General features: G+C 45.8%; 2 protein-coding genes across 2 annotated transcripts in view; one reads left to right on the top strand and one right to left on the bottom strand.

Moving 5' to 3' along the window:
- Positions 1–841, bottom strand: part of TTLL6 (tubulin tyrosine ligase like 6) — a 94,212-nt gene extending 93,371 nt beyond the window's left edge. Inside the window, 1 exon segment of the mRNA XM_075559640.1 lies at positions 317–841. Coding sequence (XP_075415755.1) covers positions 317–841 — 525 coding nt within the window.
- Positions 369–20,451, top strand: CALCOCO2 (calcium binding and coiled-coil domain 2). Its single transcript, XM_075561671.1, has 13 exons — positions 369–457; positions 6,213–6,402; positions 10,188–10,290; positions 10,446–10,579; positions 11,435–11,560; positions 11,743–11,840; positions 12,605–12,674; positions 13,126–13,248; positions 13,970–14,056; positions 16,336–16,431; positions 17,874–18,009; positions 19,022–19,050; positions 19,498–20,451. Exons 2-13 carry the CDS (start codon positions 6,223–6,225, stop codon positions 19,675–19,677), a joined length of 1,362 nt encoding a protein of 453 aa, XP_075417786.1. The 5' UTR covers positions 369–457; positions 6,213–6,222; the 3' UTR covers positions 19,678–20,451.
- The last annotated feature ends 1,846 nt before the right edge of the window (positions 20,452–22,297 follow it).

Raw genomic sequence — 22,297 nt, 5'->3', positions numbered from 1 at the left:
GCCCAGAAATTGGAGGCCTAGGGAGATTGCCGGTCTCCTTTAGGGTCCGGTGGAAGCGTGACTACATGCCAGAGACACATTTATAAAGCGATGCATGATGAATATGGAGGCAGAGGAAAAATGGAAGTGACCTGGAATGGCACTTTCTCATTCGGGACTGCGAGAAGTACCAATGAAGGCATAGTGAACATAAACAGCTCTTTCTAGGGGAAGTTTCTTCCTGGAATGGAGATCTCAGTGCCGGACAGGAGGACGCCATAGGGGGCAGGGGACCCTTCCTGGGCCCGGCCTCCCGAGGACTACAAGTCCCAGCTACGCGGAGGGGCGGGGCGTAGAGGTCGTTATGACGCCGTGGGCGGGACAAGGCGCGTCCCCGCGACCCCGGGCTTGTAGCCCCGCCCCCGGCCCTAGCCCTGCCCTGTTGCTGTGGCGCCGCCGCCGTCGACTGCTGCCCGGGGTGAGTCCCGTAGGGGAAAGGGGTCCAGTCGGATTCCCTCAGACCCAGGCTTCCAGGTGTGAGCCGGCCACGTGGTGGCTTCGGTGTGACCGGATTCGCCTTCACTTCCTCCACTTTTCCAGGGTGGTCAGTGGGCGTGACGTCATGGAGCCCTCTCGGCGGCCTTCGAGAGTTGGGGGCCGACCTCCGGCTGAGGAAGGCGAGGCGGCGGGCTTCGGGGTGGCCGCCAGCTGCCGGGGCGCCGGAAGCGCGCTGCCGGAAGTGAGGGTCGTGACGCCGCATGGCGTCATTCCCTTTCGGGGGGCGCGGGGCGCGGACGGCGTCCCTGTGCCGCGTGGAAGCTTGAGAGGGGCGCTGCTTCGAAGGCGCCAGGCCTTCCGACATCAGCTTCCCTTGCAGGCCTCAGTTTCCCCGTGTTCTCCTTGGAGGCCCCCTTACCGCCGGGCTCTAGGCCCCCCCAGAAGAAAGGAGGGGTAGGCTTGCACGGCCGTCACCGGATCCCCACCGCCACCACGCGCCCGACGTAGCCCACGCTCCATTTCAACCTTGAGGCGCTCTGGTGGCGCTGCGGGTTAAGTGCTGGCCTGCCAAGGACAAGATCGGTAGTTCAAACCTAGGAGGAAGATGAGCCCATCTGCTCATGTAAAGTGAGGGCCACTGTGGGTTCGAATCCACTGGACGCAGGCAGTGGGTTGAGTGTTTGGTTTGTTTGCTAAAACCGTGTCATGAAGAAGGGTTTTTGTAGATTCTGGAGGGCAGGCGTTTAAGGACTATCCAGATGGCTTACTTTCCAGGTATTTTCCAGGGGGGACTTGAAACGGCTTTTAGCGGGACTGACAGCTAATGGAGTAGAAAGGACACTGATAAAGGTAGCCGGTAATCCCGTTCCAGTTACCCGGAACAAACAAGATGTGTTGTCTTCAGGGTCAGAGAAAACATCTAGGGCTCTTTTGAAAAATGTGACAGCACTCTGCTGGTATCATATACGCCCTTATTTTCTTAGATGAAAAGGTAGATCATTAAAATGAGTCCTTTCTCTTAGGTACTTACACTTGATCTTAGCCAAAAGGCCAAGAAGCTAGTACTTTCACTTAGGATCATTACAGCCGGAAAGGCCCTTAGAGACTATCCATCCTGATCCAAGCATTTGACCAACTCGGAAATTGAGGCCTCAAACCAGGCAGTGGGCCTTGACCAAGGGGAAGTCAGTGGCAGAACTAAAGGCAGGTACTCAGGTCTCTTGGCTCCTCCTACCTCAGCCGTCTTTCTATTATACTTCAACCACGATTGCTTCCAAGAAAGAAGTGGGTGGTCTCAGTGAAAGGGAGGTGGACCGCACAGTGCGGATCTTTTCACAGTGGCCCCTTCATGTCAGAATCTCCTGCCTGGGAACCGATTTTCTGTTTCCCCACTGAGCAACTAGCACCAGTAGTATGGTATGAGAGAGAAGGGCCTGCGTAGGAGAAGCTGGGCAGCTTAATCCAAATGGTTATCAATAATATTAAAAGCCTCCAAATTTATCTGAAGAGTACTCTGAGAAATCATAGGTAAGCCATGAGAAGCCACTTGGAAAGTACCTGGGCGCAGGACTTTGAGATAATTTGTGTCTTGCTCCCTCTCACCACACCCAGAGTATCCATTGACCTGTGTTCTCCGAGGAGGCTTGGGATTCAAACCAGTCCAGCCATTTTGCTAATTGTTTTAGAAGTCAAGTAAATCGGATGAGGGCATTCATTTGAACGTGTGTTTGACTTTTACTTTTGTTTTCACTGTTGCTAAATGAAGAATTGAGCGCATTTCTCCTTAGCTGTGGAATCATTTGTTTCCCTCTGGGATGAACCCAGAGAAGCTACCAATAGTTTTCGCTTCTTTTGAAAAGCCGGCAGAAGTTGTGTTCTTTTTAAGAATTGTTTCTTGGTGTCGTCAGCATCCGTGCGTGTACACCTTTAGACAAGCTGATGAGTCGATTTGGTTGAATGATTGCATTGTTAGAATCGGAAGCTGGAAGCTTTAGAACCTTTTTATTTTCTGCTAAATAGCATGTCCGTGTCGTTTGAGGATTACCTCAGCGAGAGTGGGAGTTGGCAGTAGTTGTTCCATTTAAGAGAGGACGCCGATGAGCTATGCTGCCATAGAACTGTCATGGGGAGAGCGTATTAGGCTGGACAAGCTCATTAGGTGAAAATATGTCAGGCTTTCGTAGAAGCCACACGCCAGTAGAGGTGACTCACTTTAAAATATATTACCTGTTATTGCCTACTTCCTCCAAGAACTCTACCCCTTTTAGAAATCTAGCTGAAGAGAAAAACAACTATGTCCAGAGACGGAGGCGAAGTGCCCCTGACAACGTGTGCGATCTGCATTCTTTCCTGATGCTTGATGGGTGACTTTGTTTTTAAAAATCCAGTTTGTAAGATCACTTCTGTGGCCAGTGTTTGATTTGGTAGAGGCGTAAAAAATTAGGTGGAATTCTGTTTCCTAATTCCTAGGAGGCCTAACGTACTTTACTGCTTTTTCATGAATTAGTAGTTCTCTGGACTTATGAATTAAACCTTTGTTCATCTTTATGTTCTTCTTGTTTTCTGGACTGTCTGGTTATTTCCAGAACTAGAAGTGGAAAGGATGGATAAAAGAGGAGGAAACTGGTCTTAAAATCATTCAAGTTTTCCTTCTGCATTGTTGCGCCCCGGACCACCCCTCCTCCCCAGATAGACACACTGCCTTCTTCTAGGTTGCTTTGTCAGAAAGGTTATTTTTCAAGCACTGTTGGCCTTGAAGGATCACTTGACCATAAAAATCACCAGATGTCTTTCAGGAAAGGCTGAGTGGAGGACCTCACTGGCTAGGCTCAGGTGGCCATGTTTCCACTCTAGGTTCACTCTTGGCCCTTTCTGCCCTCATTTTGGCAAGGCAAGAAGGGAAGCCACTGGTTTTCCACTCCGCTCGCCTCCTTGCTTGCCCCCTTCCACTTCTACTTCTGAGAAATCAGCCACCGAAGACCCGTGGTGCCCAGTTGTGCTCTGCCCCACACAAGGGTACCATAAGTTGGAATCAACTGATGGCAACTGGTAGATGAAGGAAAAGCACAGGGGGTGTGAACTTGGATTAATCAGGTGCGCAGGCCCTGAAGTCACTCTTAACAGACTGTTGTTCTTGATCGTAGTAAAAGGAATACAATCGTATTCCATGCTAAGATACATTGTTGTTGTAGACATGAGACGGGGGCATGATGGTCTCAATATGAAAAGAGAGCACTAGTAGAAATAGGATCTGCAAGCTTGCAGCCCACTTATTTTAGTGAATGTACTTAGAAAAATCCTTATAAAATGCAGTTTGCGACGGTACTTTACTGGATCAGTCTCCATGGAATTTGTGTAATTGGCGACATTGCTTAAAAGCAGACAGGTTGGATGTGAATGTCGCGTGAAAATGCCAGCTAGTGCTGAGAATCCTCTCTTATTTACCTGTTAGTGATTAACACTAGACCCTGCTATCCAGTCAGTCAACAAAGACTGGCCTAAGACAAACCTCATTGTTGTGTTTGCTTGCCTGAAGCCGGAGGTAACTTAAAACATCTGTGTGTGACTTCCCCAAGCATAAATTCCAAAGGCAAAAGGTACATAATCTCTGTGTATTCTGATTTCAAACGGGACATCACAAAACCTTTTGTTTTGCACTGCTGTGGTCTCCCCCTGGTATGCCTTCTAAACAAAAACTTCTCTTTCTTCCTCCTACTCAGAGTGGGTCCATGGGCAGGGATAACGTACACACCTGCCGCTCAGGTAACAAGCTGAGCAGCCTCCTGCTTTTCCTCCTGTAAACATAGTCTAGAGGCAATGGCTCCTCACAGAACCAAGGCCTAAGTCTGGACGGACTGACTTCCTGACACACACACTGAGAAAAGCTGAGGTTTGAGGTACAGGATGTGGCTTTGCTGGAGCACACAAGAGAAAGCCACGGCCTTTATCTCAATCCCAAGAACAGTTCAGCGTCCGCCCCAAAGTTCCCCTGCCTTTCTCTTTCACAAGACTGACTTCTGGGGTCGTTGGCAGAGGTCTGGTTGCTTAGACTTCAAAATAAAACCAGGAAATAAGTGAGAGAGGGCAAGAAGAGCTAACCTGAAGTTATTGACTCAGGATTTTTTAAATTGTGTGTGTATGCATTCTCCCTGGTTGTGACAGCTGGAGTTGTTAACAGTAGTCTTTGTAGTATTTGCATTTGTACAGCTGTTTCCTCGTTTGCTCTTCAGGGCTGCAGTATTTAAGTTTTTCCCCCTATAAAACCCTGCGTTGATAATCACAGTATTCGACTAGCAAGGCGTTCAGGAAATAATGCATGTGAAGGGCAGAAAATAGTAGATCTCAACAATTGAAAAGACTTGGTCTCGTTTCAGTATTGCTTTCACTTCCAAAATAGTTTTATCCTTGGTCACGTCTCTGTTGTAATCTTGAAATGTGAAACACGAGCCATTATTGCTGTTTTAATCACAAAAATCCAAGCCTGCGTGTTGTCCTTCAAATGGGGGTATGTGAGCTTTTTCCCCTCCCCGAGTGCTGTTTCCTTTGTACAGATTGCCCCCATGCCCACTTGTCAGACTCCAAACCCTTCTTAGGGCTTCATCTGAGTTTCCTGGAAGATTTCCTTCATTTCCCGAACCAGGTGCCACCTCTCCCTCTTGAACAGAGTATTTTTTTTCTCTTCTTAGTCCATCTGTCTAGTAGTCACTTCCGTATGCTCATCCAGCCTCTGTATTGAATTAGGAATTCTTTGAGGACAAGGCCTGTGTCAGAAAAAAAACTGAGGGGTGAAAACCCACAACAGGAATCACTGATATCTACTAAACCCTTTCCCTGTGCCAGACTCTGTGCTAAATATTTTATCATTCAACACCCCTCTACTTTGTATAAGTGCTACATACTGGTTTATGGGGTAGACACTAAATAGTATTTCTTTCCATTAATCCTTGCCCCTTAAAAACAAACAAAGCCCCCCCCACACACACACAAATGATGTAGGTGTTGTTATTAATCCCATTTCACAGACAAGGAAACAGACAGAGCCAGGTTGGTGAAGTAAACTGCCCAATGTCACACCGCTGCAGTTGGGATTTGAATTTTGCCCTTTTGCTTTTTTAAACCCATGTTTGTCACCACTGCATGCCAGTTTCTGTTATCCCGACCTTCCCACTCCCAGTAGAGTACCCGATGTATGGGAAGGCTGATAATTATAGGGTTTATTGGGATTAAAATCTAGATTCAGATTCCCTGTTCAGACCATTGTTCTTCAAACTGCCTTACTTATTTAATACATTTAGAGAAAGGGAAACAAAGTAGAGACAATGGTGTGTGGAAGTGTTATGTGCTGTTGAATCAGCTCTGACCCATAGCGACTATGCACAACAGAACAAAACACTGTGGTCCTATATCATCCTCACAACTGTTACTATGCCTGAGCCCATTGATGCCGCCACTGTGTCAGTCCATCTTGTCAAGGGCCTTCCTCATTTTCTCTGTGTTGGGATGGCGATACAGAAATGTCCATGATAAGAAATTAGGGACTGACCCAACGTTGTTAGAGCAGAACAAGTTACCATCAGCACAACAGCTCAAAGTGAAACAGAAAGCAAGTTGTGGGCCCTCAGAACGCGTCAGTCTTTGGCTTTTCCTGACTTGTTTTGATCGGAATGTTCCTGGGTGAGTGCCCAGAAGTCTCCAGTGTTTCAGTCCTTTCAGTGCCTGGTTTTGTCTTATAACAGGACCCTCGCTATGGAAGAGACAGTAGAAGATCCCCCCACGTCAGCTGTCTTGCTGGATCATTGTCATTTTGCGCAGGTCATCTTCAACAGTGTGGAGAAGTTCTATGTTCCCGGAGGGGACCTCACGTGCTATTATACTCTCACTCAGCATTTCATCCCTCGGAGAAAGGATTGGATTGGCATCTTTAGAGTAAGTGGTTAATATCGAGAAGTCAGGAGCCAGAGGTGAACCTTACAGTCATTTTGTATCTTACGTCTGGCAAATTTTAAAATCCTAGACTGAGCACTCTTAAAGCATCCCCTTTCACGTTGCAGTGTGTGCTGTGGGACTCACATTGTAAATCCATCTCAAACTAAAATGGTATGATCTCCAAGTTTGCAATGCCGTTCACGGACAAGTTATAATTTTTTAATAAAATGATCCTATTTGGAAATACGCATCTGTGACTTGATTGGGGTGGGTAGTCCCTTCTTGCGTAATTATTGTGACCATAATCACTTCCTTATTTAGCACAGGGTTTGAATGTGAGTATCGTGGAAACGGTGTTGAGAAAGTGTAGTCAAACAGCCCGCATCCAATAAGTCTGTCTCTGAGGGTCTGGCTTCTTTGTGAAGATGTTTAACAAAACTCCCCGGTAACTTCCAATCCCCCTGTCAGCTCAAGTACAGAAGCGGCCATTTTAAAAATAGCTTCCTTCCAGTGATCTCCGTCTCTTACCCGTCTTTGTCTCTTGTGCTTACGCAGTTATAAACATCCCATAAGGACAAATCTTCCTATCTGCTGAAACAGGAGATAAAGGTCAGGCTGAAGTCATTTCCCCTGCTAGTTGCAACATCAGTGGCCTTTGGTTTGACAACTCAGTATGTCATATGCCTGCTGGCCAGTGCTGCTCATGCTGAAAGCAGACATCCTTCTGCACTGCACTCTGAAGGAGCTGTCTTAAGAACGTCTCTCAGTCAATCCCTTTCCTTTAACTTATTTGGCATCTGAAGCTCCATGATAGAGCCATGAAAGCTGTAGGTAGCAAGAAGTGGGAACAGTTGTCAACCCGGCAGGCTATTGCGTCCTCAGACAGAAAGTTGTGCTAACACAAAACTGACACAGCAGGGTGTTTGCTCTTATACAGAAGGTGGGAGTCATTTCTCTTTGTTTTTCCTTCCTTACAATATAGCAAAACATATGGATTAGCCCTATCCAATAATACTGCCTGTACTTTACTGGAGCTGTACTTTTGCTATCTGACACATGTGGCCGTTGATCACTTGAAATGTACTAACTTAACTGTATTTTACATTTTGTACAATTGTAATGAATTTTAATAGGTATATGTAGTTACCTACTAGATAGTCCAGATACTGTATATACTCGTGTAAAAGCCGAGTTTTTTCAGCACATTTTTAAGGCAGTATTACTAGGTTTTGAAAAATAACCTTCTTATAACTCATTATTTCTTGCAACATGTGTTTATTCTATTTTGCTAAGGCTGACTGTTTTTCCCAAGCACTTAGCAGCTGCCAGGCAAGACTATCATAAACCAAATGAAGATCCTGTGCTTTTAAAAAACATGTGTAAAGACATTTTAAATGTATATATATTTGATTCGTGTATTTGACATAAACGATTCATGTATTCAGCTTGCCTATACCCAAATGAAGAAGTAAAAGGTGGTTCATTTGAAGGATCACTAGTGTTCACCGATTATAACGCTATTAACTTGAACCCTACCCTGAAGTCGGAAGGATGTACCGTATATACTCGAGTATAAGCTGAGTTTTTCAACACATATTTTACGCCGTTTTTCTGGTAAAATTAGGTGCCTCAGCTGCTATTTGGTTCAGCTTATACTCGAGTATATACGATAATAAGCTTTAAGCTACTCAAGAGAGAACACAAGTTGTTGGGCTTTTGCTTTTTGAGAGCACGCTCTGTGTGGCAGGCCTTGGTGAGGTTTTTGGTGTATCGTGTAAACCTGTGTTTTCTAAGCCTGAAAGCACAGCGACCCCGTGGGGTGGGTATGACCTTTTGCTCACAGACGAACACAGTGAATATACTCAGAAAAGTGTGGCAGTACACTCCCATGTGTGTGACTCCCAGACCTGTGCCTGGTCTTTCTGTTGTTGTGAGATGCCATCGAGTTGGTTCCAACTCCTCGTGACCCCACATACAACAGAAGGAAACACCACCTGGTCCTGCACCCCTCCCCCATCTTGTTCTTCTGTTTCAGCCTGTTGTTGTGGCCACTTTTCTCTATAACTGAGCTGAATTTCTTTGAATAATTAGGGAGTTAATGAGGTGACTATACAGTTTTGTCCTACATCTCAGTTTTCTTTCTTATAGCCTTAATGAGGAATCCTGGTGGTGTCGTGGTTACATGTTGGGCTGCTAACCATAAAACCAGCAGTTTGAAACCACCAGGCACTCCACAGGAGAAAGACGAGGCTTTCTACACCCGTCCAGAATTATAGTCTGGAACCCTTAGGGGCAGTTCTGCTCTGCCCTAGGGGTCACCAGGAGTCAGAACTGACTCGTTAGCAGTAAGTAATCTTAATTGGGTTTAATGCCCGTAGTTCTTGGCACCTCATAGGCAAATGGCGAGTCTGTTTGCATGCATGCCCATGCTACATCTTCTCCCTAGAGAGAGAGCACCCATCAGTCAGAGTGGACAGGGCACGGGCGTTGGCGCTCTTTCTTTGACGTGAATGTGTAATCCGGTGCTGACCTTTAGCTGGGGACTCGGGTGATTTCAAGGTGTCAAAGAGTAGAAATAGGCCATGGAGGCAGACGGGGGTCAGGAGAGCCGGTTTCACCCAGTCTTCCGTAGTGAAGCAGCCACGACTGGAAATGGCAGCTAGCTGGAAGCTGTTTCCTTGTTCCAGGCAGCAGTCATTTCTGCAGCCTTCCCAGTGAGACTTGGTCACAGTGCATTAAGGAACTCCAGGATGTGAATGAGGGCCCCATAAAGCTCCTGCTTCCTGGACCACGCAGGCCGCAGTGGCGCTGAGCTGCTTACAGCCAAGGCCCAGCATGTTCTCATGAGGTGTCAGTGTAACCTTTTCAACTCTGCTCTGAGTCCTTCATATATAAAAATGGAATGTATTTTTAGTTCTTTTTCTTCCCACTGAGTTCAAGCAGGGTCAAAACACGACCATAAATATTACGTTTGCCTCGCATTTGCCAGCTCCAGAGGATAGTGGTTCCCTTTCTGCTTCCTGCTGTGCGCTCTCATCTTCCAGATAAAATTTGAGCTGTCTGACATTTAGTGAGAAGATTTTCCACTTAGCCAGCTTTCTGCTCTGCGGCATGTTTTGCTGTGTCCTTATGTTTTATGATTTACTGCATTCAATACGTAGAAGGAGCTAAGACTCCCTATTCTCCCTCGCCCCCACCCTCATACATACATTATTCAAAAGAATGCGTTTTGACAATGTAGTGCTATAGCCATGTGGTATGACGAGGCCGAATCGGACAAGAGTAGAGGACAAACTGGTGGAGAGTGCAGGCCGGAGTGTTTCCCATGCAGAAATTCCAAGAACACCACTTGTAAGAATTCCAGAACTCTTTCCTTTCTCCCAGCCACTCCATTTCATGTCTGACTTGAAGTTAAAACTGTTGTTGGAGTGCTTGTATTGGGTGTTGAGTAAGTATTTTTCATTTATTTCATAGTCTGATATTTTGGACTATATGCCAATTTTTAGTTATATGAAGGGACTTTCAAGTTACTATGAAAAAAGTGGAATTAAAAGATAATAGAAATTTTCCACAAGCTTTTTGAAGCCCTAAAATATGATATTTTACCATATATTATTGTCTTAAATTTAAAAAAAAGATCTGATCCATGGAGTGTGAATCTTGACATGAACCCATTCTGTTGTATTTCTTACATATACTAAAAAAGCATTTTAAGAAGAGCTAGCCCAAATAAGATTTTCGCAAGTCCTTTCAGGTGCTGAGTGAGAGCCTTCTTGCCTTTGCAGGTAGGATGGAAGACAGTTCGGGAGTATTACACCTTCATGTGGGTTACTTTGCCTGTTGACCTAAACAGCGGATCAGAGAAACAGCAGGAAGTCCAATTCAAAGGTGAGGAAGAGAATGGATCAGAGGTGTTGGGAGACAGCCAGCAAATAAGGCTCATTGATCCCCTTGCACCAGAGTTTCCTGGGATAGATAATCGCCTCTAGATTTAAATTTTTCTGAAGAGAACTTATTGGAGATTAAAAAGCATGTGTTTTCAGCTTATTACCTGCCCAAGGATGATGAGTATTACCAGTTCTGCTATGTGGATGTGGACGGTGTGGTCCGGGGAGCAAGTATTCCTTTCCAGTTCCGTCCAGAAAGTGAAGACGACATCCTGGTCGTAACCACTCAGGTCTGTCGGCATCTCCTCGCGGTCCCTTTCCGCCCAGCTCCAGGGGGGAGTAGAATTAATAAGTCAGATGAATCAGATCGTGTTGGGGAAAATGTATGTGGTATTCATTTAGAAGTAATTTTAGAACCTTAATAATGGTAGCGATAAATGATCTCTCCTTTCTCTAACTAATTTGTTAATTGTCTCAACTTTCCATTGACAATTTTTGTCATGTACATTTTACCGCCAAACAAATTTTTCAGCTTTATTTTTATTATTTTTAAAAATTAGCATCTTTGAATATTCTTATTCACTGCCATTGAGTCGAGGCTGACTCGTAGAGACCTTGTAAGACAGTAGAACTGCCCCTGTGAGTTTCTGAGACTCATACTCTATGAGAGTAGAAAGACACGTCTTTTCCCCCTTGGAGTGGCTGGTAGTTTTGAACTGCTGACCTTATGGTATCCATCTCTCACAGTTCCGACCCAGAACCTGTCTAATACAGGACACCTACTCCTCATGCAGTGCTGTGGTAGGCTCTGGGGATGCAGGGAAGAATGACACCACCCTGACGTGGCCTCAAGCAGCTAAACAAAACGGGAGAGACAGTCCTGTCTTCAAGAGAGTCGATATTGACTCTTTCCATCATTTCCCCTTTGGGTCTTTTATGATCTTGATACCTGCTTATCTGTCTTTTGTAGTAACAGTAGCCTTAATACTACACTTACACAGATGTACATATCTCACACCCTTAGCTCTTCCCACTTTGGGTACACAGATGTCACAGTGAAGGGAAATCAGCCAGATTTCCATGATCCCAGTCAGTCTAAGGGGTTTTCTTTCAGAGGGACTTGAATATCCAATACTCTTTCACAGGGAGAGGTGGAGGAGATTGAACAGCGTAACAAGGAGCTTTGTAAAGAAAACCAGGAGCTGAAAGAAAGCTATGTCAATCTCCAGAAGCAGAACTCAGACATTCAGACTGAGCTCCAGAAAATGCAGGTATGGCTCTAGTTAAATGTGAAGTTGGGTCCCAGAGACAGAATTGGAGGGTGCTTTTTATCCAGCATGATGCCTGTTTTGCTTGTGGCCCCACCACTTTATGAACATTTGCCCGAGCATCTAATAAAAACTCTTAGAGCTGCTTTGTCCCTTGGATGACTTTCCAGGCTCTTTTCTTCTAGGGACTACAGGAGGAGCTAGAAGCCCTCAAGAACATCAACAAGACGTTGGACCGACAGGTGAAAGAGCAGAAGGACTATTGGGAGATGGAGCTGCTTCAGTGAGTGTGGCTCGTGATTCTTGGGTGTGAGGAACTGCTCTACCAGGTACCCTTAGGCAAAGTGGGTTTGGATTCCTGGATTCCCTGAGGCAGTTCTCGGTTATGACTGCTACAGGTGTAGGGCCTGGAGCCTGGTGGCACAGGGGGTTACACATTGGGCTGCTAAATGCAAGAGCAGTAGTTTAACGCCAATGGCTGCTGCCCAGGAGCAAGATGAGGCTGTCTACTTCAGGAAAGCGTTCCCGTCGTGGAAACCCACAGGGGCAGTCTACTCTGAGCCGGAAATGACTTGATAGCAGTGAGATGTGGGTCTCCCCTTTGAATTTTTTTATTGGAATGGGAATGAGAAATTATCTTGAATTCAGTTATTACCTTTTACAGGTTACTAAAAAATTGCAGCCCTTTAGGCTGCAGGAGCCAAACAGAACTGTCAAAGAGACTCATAGTGAGTGACTTTGTAAGACAAAGTGGACTGCCCCATGAGCTTACCAAGGCTGTACAGCTACAGAAGCAGACTACTCTCTCTACTACAGCAGCTCTGGATTTGAACTACCAACCTTTTGGTTAGCCGAGCATTTAACCTCCAGGCCACAGGGGTCTTATAGAAGAGACTTGGGGATTTAAAAATAATTCTGTGGGATTAGAGCCCAGCCAGCCTTCACTCATTTAAGACCAGAGGCAGCTGAGCAGGAGAAACAACCACTGCTACTTCTCTGGATTCAGTGGCCAGCGTCTGTTTCACACGGTCCTCTCCACCTCCACAGACTCAAAGAACAAAACCAGAAGATCTGTTCAGAAAACGAGAAGATGGGAATCAGAGTAGATCAGCTTCAGGCAAGTAATGCCACACCTTTGCCAACGTCTTTCTTAGCCTTGCCAACTGCCACAGCTTCCTGGTGACCCAGCAGGATACACTTCGTCGTAGCAAGTACCAAATGGTGTGCCTTTCAAAGCATGAGCCTGAAGCTTCAGGTTGTGCGCTTTCTGATTTTGAGCTAAACATTCTCCCTTTGTTAATAGTTAAGGAATGGCACCATTTGTCTTAACTAGATCATAAACCACTGGTTTTCCAACATACTACTTTTAGCTGAAAATCTTATTGAAAAATAAATAGAGATAGCAGCAGGACTTTGAGGAAGCTCTGCCTTAAAGAGAGACTTCAAGGAGTGATTCAGAATTTATTCGACTGAGACTTAGATCCTTCAAGTATGAGGTTATGGGGTTTCATAATGTTCTTCTTTCCCTTTTCATATCTTGGTCTTATTCATTATTTTCTTCCCTTTAGGCCCAGCTGTCAACTCAAGAGAAAGAAATGGAGAAGCTTATTCAGGGAGATCAAGATAAGACAGAGCAGTTGGAAGACCTGAAAAAGGAAAATGACCAGCTGTTTCTCAACTTGACTGATCAGGTAGAATTATGGAAGAAATGTTTTGAGGTGCAAGCAAGGAAGTCTATACAGTGTCGTTTCTTTATATTTACAAGAAATCACTGGTTCAGAGAAAGCTGTCTGAATAAGAGCTGGACACATGGAATCCAGGACAGATCAACTCCTCAGGACCACTGATGAGAGTAGATACTGGGAAGGGAAAGGGAAGGTGGGAGGAGGAAGGAGAACCGATTAAATGATCTACAAATCTCCCAGGGGAATGGACAACAGAGAAGCGGGTGAAGGGAGACATCAGTCAGTGTAAGACATGAAAAAGTAATAATTTATAAATGATCAAGGTTCATGAGGGAGGGAGATGGGAAAAAATGAGCTGATACCAAGGGCTCAAGTAGAAAGAAAATGTTTTGAAAATGATGATGACAACATATGTACAAATGTACAAATCCACGTATGTATGGATTGTGATAAGAGCTGTATGAGCCCCCAGTAAAATGATTTTTTTTTAAAAGTTGGAGGAAAGCCATCTGAAATGATGATCGTGGGCATGGTCAAGGTGGTATGGCTGTAACCAAGCCTCCTGCAATGCGGTCATCTGGTTTCTCTCAGCAATGAAGAACTGTCTTGTCCTGTGCATCCTGCCTGCTCGCTAGCTCAGCAGCCCCTTCCTGATGTCCGCTGAGGTGGGAGGGATGGTTCCCGGCAATGGACTGAGACCTTCTGGTTTCTCTCTCTTTCTTTGTAGAGGAAGCATCAGAAGAAGCTGGAGCAGACTGTGAATGAGATGAAGCGAAAGGAAACTAGCTCAGCAAAGAGACTGCAAGAGTTAACGGCATGTCTGTCTTTGGGTGACGGTGGGAAGGGGCACCAGAAAAGATATGACCAAGGTCTATTTCCAGGTGATGGCGAGGACGAATTAAGATAGACTGGACTAGAGTTTGATTCTGGGTGTTTTGCTTCCTGTTCAAAGAGGAGAGAGAATGTGCCATTCACAAAATGTCCAGAAGTAGGCATTTTAAATGGGTGGTCGGTGATGCAGAAATACTGAAAATAAACTTCATGACGGACTACAGTAGACACAGAATGATCCTTACCACCCCCCTTTATGGAGCTCTTGTGGAGGCAGGCAAATGATTCTAAGGCGGAGTGCTACAACAGCAAAGTTTAACAGTGAACATATAGCAAATTTTGTCATGATTAGTAATGACAATTATCATTATAGACTATAGTGCTATAGGAATGAAAACCGAATTGACTAATGATTCTTTGGATGGGGAAAAAAATCCTTAGCTGAAGACAGGTGCCTTGAGGTTCCATTTTCTGAATTGACGTTCGGGCATGAAAAATTCTGTGATCGTGGGGCTATCCAATTGGGATTGTAACTCATACTTGTATCATTCCTTCAGTCAACTAGTGGGGACCTACTTGATCGATATGCATTTAGCATAACAAAAAGATTAGAAAAAAGTTGGCAAATTAGCAGTTCACAGGTCAGGGTCAGCCTAAAAACTGAAGCACATTCATGGTTGATTGAATCTGTGAATGCTAAACCCACTGCTATAGTTACCAGCATTTAAAAATTGGACTATTTCCAGCTTTAAAAATCTGTTATTTCCAACTCCTCTTGAGAGTTGGAGCAGCTGGCAACACTGAGCCCACATTCCCCATGGCAGCACGATCCGGAGCTGCCGGCCGAGCTGCCGTGCCCCTCTGTAGGTGCAGTCCTCGGACTTCTCCACCCTGTGCGTTAGCCATTGGGTCCCTCGTCACACGTTTGGGTTTATGATGTTTGACGTCATCCAGCCTCCTGGGGCTGTTCTGGGTTTCCTCGGAGGATTTTACAAGACCCGCGGCCATTCTTCATGTGTCTTTCAAAAAGCCTCTAACTACGGGAATGGCATAGCTCATGCTGCAGGAGCTTAGAAACAGAGAATGCCAGTGGAGGAGCAGTTAGTACAAGAGGCGGAACACCGAAAGGCAAAGGTAGAGGCGGGGAAGGTCTGTTTCGTAGAGAAGTACAAAGAGTGTCCACGACTCCACAAACTGATCGGGAAACTCAGAGCCGCTGCCCTGGGAGGCGACCAGGCTACGCTATGGGCCCAGCCAAGCACGCAGTGAGATTAGCGGTGCTTGGACCTCACCCAGAGGATTACACACCCTTGTTCAGAAGAGAATGTTCTCTTGCAGCCAACAAGAGGGAAATCATTTGAGGCCTGACACTAGCATGGAGATCCCATCAGTATTAGTCCCAGCTCAGCCATGGGTCTCAGGACAGGCTTTTGTAACCACTGATGAGGCTTCCGTGCAGAATCAGTCCTGCCTGATTTTTTTCCCTTTGGAGGAAGTGAAGTACGACCAGCAGAGCCAGCAGCAGCCAATGGGGATGGGGAGGAAGGAGCCTGCAGTCAACCCTCTCGCATTACTGCCCCTAGGACATAGCAGTGTGGACCCCAGTGTTCACATACAGAAATAAGAAACACTTGGAACAAAGCCAAGCTAGTAGGATTAGCTTTAAGTGTTTTTGTGAGGTAGTGCATATGTAACTGTATGTAGGTAGAAGCTGGGAAGCACTGAAGCATGCTTGCCCCCGCCTTCTGGGGCCGTGAAGCTAGTGCCCAGCCTGCCTTCCTTGTAACCTTTGAACGAATGCCTTCCGGGGCTGTCCCTCCTCAGAGTAGGCTAGACCTCTATCCTCACAGTGGGAGAAAGTCAAAAGTCACACCACCCTGCCCGGAAGTGCTGCAGGCTTCCCGAGGGAAGGCCTTGACTCGGAACAGCGTTGCGTGTTACATGGTGGGTGGGATTAAACAAGGCTCCGTGCTTCCTAACTCTGATCTGTCGTTCTTGAGCTTTCCCTAAGCTTACACTGTTTCTCAGTTTGCACACTTGTACTCCCAGCTAAACCAAGACTGGCTTCTTGATACAGCTCAGGCATTTCGTTTAATCCTGGTCTGTAAGTGCCACCTGCTCTGCAGACCCACTTTCCCTGCCTCGTTCCCTCAGCCCCACCCCCTTGAAAGATCCAAACCCATCACCTGCTCTTGTTTGTCCTCATCTTGACACAGAGCGCACTGTGGGGTCTTAATCCTAGTTTGTTGTTGCCGTTGACAGGACCAGAACTTTGACTTGTCGAGAAGACTGAGTGAAAAGGAGCTTATATATTCAACTCTGCAACAAGACAATGAGACGCTACAGCGGGAAAGTGATGTAAGTGTGTGGACCAGCGGCCCCAGAGTTGATCCCCACTCGGACAGTACAGCTGCCCCCACGGGAATGCTAAGGCTGTCATCCTTCACGGAAGCAAACGGGCACATCGTCCTCCCACAGAGCCGCTGTCAGGCTTGGACGGCCAACCTTTGGGTTAGCAGCTCACATTTGAATCACTGTGCCACCATGTTGAAAGGGGAGGAGAGCCCCACGGTCTTAGGGAAAGGAGCGGGGGTGTCTCAGAAATGTGAGAAAATCAAAAGTTAAACGAAAGGGCTCCTCTGTGGGACAGTGGGTGAAGACAGCTGCTCCTAAGCCTTTAATCTGGTTCCCTGGTCTACCTCAGCGGCCTCCCTGCTCTACAGCTGGAGCTTGTTTCCTGCAGCGCTGGTGGCTTGGAAGGGAGAGGGTTTTCTGCTGTGAAAACACAGGTAGTGAAAGGAGTGGTCTTTTAAAATATGCGTTTGTGCTTGTGGTGAAGGTTTCCATGGCATTTAGATTCTCTCAGCAAATTCTACACAGATTATTCAGCGATAGAATTTGAAAACTATTTTAAGCGTAGTCTTTGAAGGCATAATATCCCATGTCACTTTTATGTTGGCCGGGGACCCCTTTCCTTCAGGACAACCTTTCTTTTTCTCTGCTGCCAAACTTGGAATAGAAGTGCTGGTCTCTCCCAGTGCTGGAGCACGGTAGGCCCCTGAGCAGTGCTGTGTGTATGCGTTTGTCAGTTCATTCATTCCTGCCTGTTGTGTTGACTGCTAAGTTACTGTCTGATGGCTTAATCCGAGGATGACGGCAGCAAGTAAAAAATGGTTATGCTGAAATCATCCATCTCTTACTCAGCATCAAAGAGTAAGTTGCCCATGTGTTCTTGAAATGGCTAGATCTGCATCCCTAGCGGTATTCCATCATCTACCCTCTCTGCAAAACGTGGCCTGGAGATTTTATATATAAATATATGTGCTTATGGGCTTCAAGAGGCAAAAGGTTTGTAGAAATCTTCCATTTTCGTTCCATTCCATTTTCACATCTACTTTGTAAAGCCCCTTGTATTCGATGCAGGCTTTAACACTTGTTCTAGGGAGGAGCCTGAAAGAGGTAGTGCTCTCAGTAATGTATAACCCTTTCAGTCGTGACTCTTGTCACCGCCAACTGTATGCCTCAATCTTTTTACGCTCCTCTTATTTCAGCTAGTCTCGATCCAGAGACTTTATGTATTCCTTTGAACAAAATTCAGCAAATATACTTAAACTCAAGTATAAAGAAGTCAAATCTTTGGCATATTGAGGCTGCTCGAGAGTTATGGGTGACCCCTTATGAAGGTTTCTCCAGGGCTGCATTGAGAACTACCTGTAATGAGCATCCCCTGGCCAGTTCCTGGGGATGGAGCATTCTTTGTTCCAGTCTTTCACCTATCTCTGCCCATGTTCTATCCGTAGCTTCTGAAGAGGGAGAACAGCAGATTGCTGAGTTACATGGGCCTAGATTATGACAATGTGCATTATCAAGTTCCTGCTTCAGCTGAAGGCGGTGCACAGCAAAAACAAGTGCTTGTATATGGAAACCCGTACTGTGGTAAGACAAGTTTGTCCTGCTCTTGCTACAAAGCCTCGCTTGCATGCCTTCCCTCACTCGATTTTTCCTTTTTTTTTTTTTTGAGGCTGAGCTACTAATTAAGACCCGTTTCATTGTTAAGACTTGCTGGGCAGAAACTGAGGACAAGAACCCAACCAAAAGATTGCCAGGCAGGAAGTTTTAATTGAGAAATAAATCTGAATTTAGAAGACGCAAATCAGATCATTTGCCCAGCGGCGGCAGACACAAATTGAGTCCCGCGGCTGTATTGCAAATGAATAAATCAGAGAGATGCCAGTGTGTAGAAGATGTGCGCGTACGAGCCCAGAGAGCTAATGAGAGTGGGAAATGATTCCCCACCGGCCCTGGCATTATGGCGGCCACCCGAGGGGTCCTGACCTAGGGCAATAGGAGTGAGCCCCAGAGAGACTTGTGGTTTGGAGGACAGGGAACGGGGAGAGGAAATACTCGTGTCACTCAAGGACTTGGCACATGATCTGTTTGCCCAACCGGAAGCTTTCCTTGCTGCTCTCCAAAGCCAGGGTGCCTTTTTGGACAGTGTAAGGGCATTTTATCTTAGGAGGCAACCAAACCTTGGTAGGGGACACATTTTTTTCTTTAACAATATTGAGCATTTTACTCGAGAATTGTTTGTTGCGTGTATGTAGTCTTAAAGTCTATTCAGTGTCCTTATTAGATTGTTATTGTTCTATTGAAAATTTACTTGTTTTTCTAATCTGAAAGTAGGTGTATTTTTTCTGACTGCATAATATGAACATGACTATAGAAAATGCCATTTCATTTTTCCCCTTTTCTGTTCTGTTTATCATGTATCTTCTCTAACCGGCAAAAAATATCATATATACGAGAGGCAGCAGACCAGGCAGTAGGGAGAAAGGAAACCAGGAGTAGGGGGTGCAGAAATCACCCACTCTAACCTAATGGACAATTAGCGACTTGAAGATTCTTTTTTTACTTTTTCATTGACTGAAACCTTTTTGATTCTCCTTAGGTATTCAAGAAAGTTCTTCCCCCAGTCTGGTAAGTATTTGACGTATGCCCCCATCAGATAAAGAACTGACTCTTCTAGTTCGTGGGCAAACTGTAGGGAGGCTGGTTTATTTTGATGACATCGCAGGTCAGTTCGGTGCCAGCCTGATGAGTGGGGAGAAGCGAGCACAGTCCACCCATCAGCAGGCTGCACACGGCCCTCCAGCTGCAAGTTAAATTTGGTAGCATGACTAGTGGGAGACATATGAACAAAAGGTCTGCTCTAGACCCCTTCGAAGGTGGCAGCCATCTTGACTGCTGCAGCAATATCAGGCCTAGGGGGTTAAGAATGCCCTATCAACTGTCTCTAAGTCGGAGTTCATGAGCACCTCCCATGTGCCAGTCAGCAGGCCCGGTGCCGAAGATACAGTAGGAAACAAGATAGGCGTGCTCTCTGCCACACACAGCTGATGTGCTCTCTTCTGCTCGTTCTCCCAGGCCTCCATCAGGAAGTGCCCCAGCTGCACCATGGACTTCACTGCTGACCTGACCGAGGAGGAGCACACCTTAATGCAGCATGTGCAGGCCCATTATTTGGAGTGTCCGATTTGTGATAAGAGCTTCCCAAGCAGCCAGAAGCAGATCTTTGAGGACCATGTGCTCTGCCACTCTCTCTAAGTGCCATAGCCTCTTTGATGTGCACTGTAGATAGATTCTATAGAACAGAACCAATCGCTTCTTTCGACTCTGAGTTATGATTAGGGATGAAACTATGACTATGAAACTATTAGGGATGTATTCAGCCCTGCTGTCCCTAGAACTAGAGACATACTAATTATCTGAAGTAGCCATGATTATTCCATCTTTTAAGTGAAAGACCTCTAGGTGTGTCCGCCTCTCACCTGTGGTGCCCATTCTTTGAGGGTCTCCACCAGTACAAGAAGCCCAGGATGGAATGGACCTGGCTGTTCACTATGGGCCTGACACTGAGTGATTAGTTCTCAAAGCTGTGTCACTGCCATTCAAGGTTAGATTCAGTCCTCAATCCTAACTTGGGGGCTAGAGAATAAGCAGAGGTTTTTATCTGCATAAGCACATTAGGTGAGAAAAAAGTGGCACAGCAGGGAATTGCATCTACTTTGACTAACAGGTTTCACAGCCGAATTTCTCAGTTCCCAGCAGAAGCATCTTACTCCTGAGCCATAGACAGGAAATGCTAGTCCCCACAGAAAGCCTGCCCTCTCTCTGGTCACCTGGTTGCAGTTTTCTCCTCCGATCTTTCCTGTGCACGTATTCTTATTTAAGTCCTTGTGTGTGGCTGTTGGGAATTGGGTGTGAAACTTCCTGAGGAGGTCAGTTTGAGCTTGGATTGTTGGTATGGATGAGTTAATAATGTGACAAAACATTGCTAATCACTTTAATACAAAATAATAAACAAGTCCTCTATGTTAAGTACTGGAGTATTTTTAAGTCTTGAATTCATGGGAAAAGTGTGATTGAAGGTGTTTTAGGAAAAGCAGATGTACCAGTGATTTCTTTTACCCACCTTAACGTTTTAGTGAAAGTAAGCGGCAGTAATGTTGAGGCCGGGTGGAAGCGATGGGGGAATGTGAAAGCTGGGATCCTCGTGGCTCGCTCAAACGGGCTCTGCTTTGCAGGGGGTCTTGCAGACCTGTACACCCTTTATAAACTGAGCTCAGTGCCCTCCTCCGACATCCTACCGAAACTATGTGTGCAAAAGCAATTCCCTTTTCTCTCAACCAAGGATGGAGCAAGTGTCTCTCAGATAGTCAAGTAGCTGGTCACTTAGTGAGACTGGTACCGGAACTTATAATGATCTTGAACTTAATCTCATGAATAAGACTAGGTCAAGTCCATCTCTGCGTGCCGTCTGAGGTTTGCCCTCGCTTTACTGCATTGTTTAGTCCCAGCTCCTGGCCTTTGTTTCAGCATAAACTGAAGACGCATCCACACTGCTGGCCTGAATCTCCATTTCAGTGCACTGTCTCTTGGCTTCATAAGCCTTTTGCCCTCTTAGGAATCAAGTGTGACATCGAGACAGGCTGGAAGAGAAATAAGGTGGGTAGGTGGAGATGCAGGAATTTCTGGCTGATTCCACTTCCTCCCAAATTTCTCTTGCTTCATTGATAGAGCAGTTTCTTTTATTGAGGACTGGTCATCTTTTCAGTCAACATGACAGTAGAGAGCTGCAGTGCCGTACACCAGGCAAATGAGTGAGTACCTTTTTCTGGTAGACTGTGCACCTTTGTCCCTGTGAAGGGGTCCTGGTGGTGCCTGTCCGCCGACGGAACCCACGGTCTGCTCCATGGGAGAAATAGGTAGCATTCTGCTCCTGTAAAGACTTACAGCCCGAAAATGTTTTGAAAAGGATGATGGCACCATATGTGCTTGACACAATGGATATATGTGTGGGTTGTGATAAAAACTGTAAGAGCCCCCAATAAAATGATTTTTTTTAAAAAAGACTGACAGCCTGTGGGACAGTTGGGCTCTGTCATTACCTTGTCACTAGTAAGCCGGAAAGTCTCAACGGTAGTGGGTTTGGCGCAGGTCTGTCCTTGCCCCCCTGCGGTGGCTGCGGTTAGCGGCAGTAGCAGGAGTGCTTCGGAAGGCTTCACGACAGAACGCTTCGCGTGTTAGTGACCCTTCTTGCCAACTGTAAAACTAAGCATCTTTAACTTCTGTTCATTATCCTCAGCTGCTATTACTAAGGCTTTGAAGAGGGAAATTAGCTTCCAGGCAGCTACTAGTGGTAAGCAGTTAAATTTTTTTGCAATTTTAAATCAATTTTATTGAATAATTTCTTTAACCACGATAATTAGTATGCAGCTTGTCAACTCTTAAAGGCAGTTATGTTATAATCCACTGCCTGCCCTAGCCTTCTATGCCTCTGGTACTCCTCACAGTTTTCACAGTTGTAAAAGACTTGCAAAAATTAGAAGGAAGTTAGAGGAATTATGCTTCTTAGAGCAACAGGTTTTCCTTTCTATTTTATTTTTAGGTCTGATATTTAAAATGTGTTTGCATTCCTTGAGCCCCCTTGGTGACCAGTGGAAAGTTAGCCAGGCATAAGCCAGAGCTCCTCCAGCTTGAGTGCTTCCCCTGTTCGTGCTCAAACGGGTGCACTGTGACGATGCCCATATACCACCGTCCTGTGAATTGAGTGCTTTTCTACAATGGCAATGGAGTATTGCACTGAGCTGAGCATACTCTCAACCTGGTCTCCTAGCAACAGATGTTGATAAGATGCTAGACCAGGGCAAAATGGTGCAGTCAA

Source organism: Tenrec ecaudatus, chromosome 10 (genome assembly GCF_050624435.1).
Source record: "Tenrec ecaudatus isolate mTenEca1 chromosome 10, mTenEca1.hap1, whole genome shotgun sequence".
Classification (NCBI taxonomy): domain Eukaryota; kingdom Metazoa; phylum Chordata; class Mammalia; order Afrosoricida; family Tenrecidae; genus Tenrec; species Tenrec ecaudatus.
This window is presented reverse-complemented; position numbering and strand designations above follow the sequence as displayed.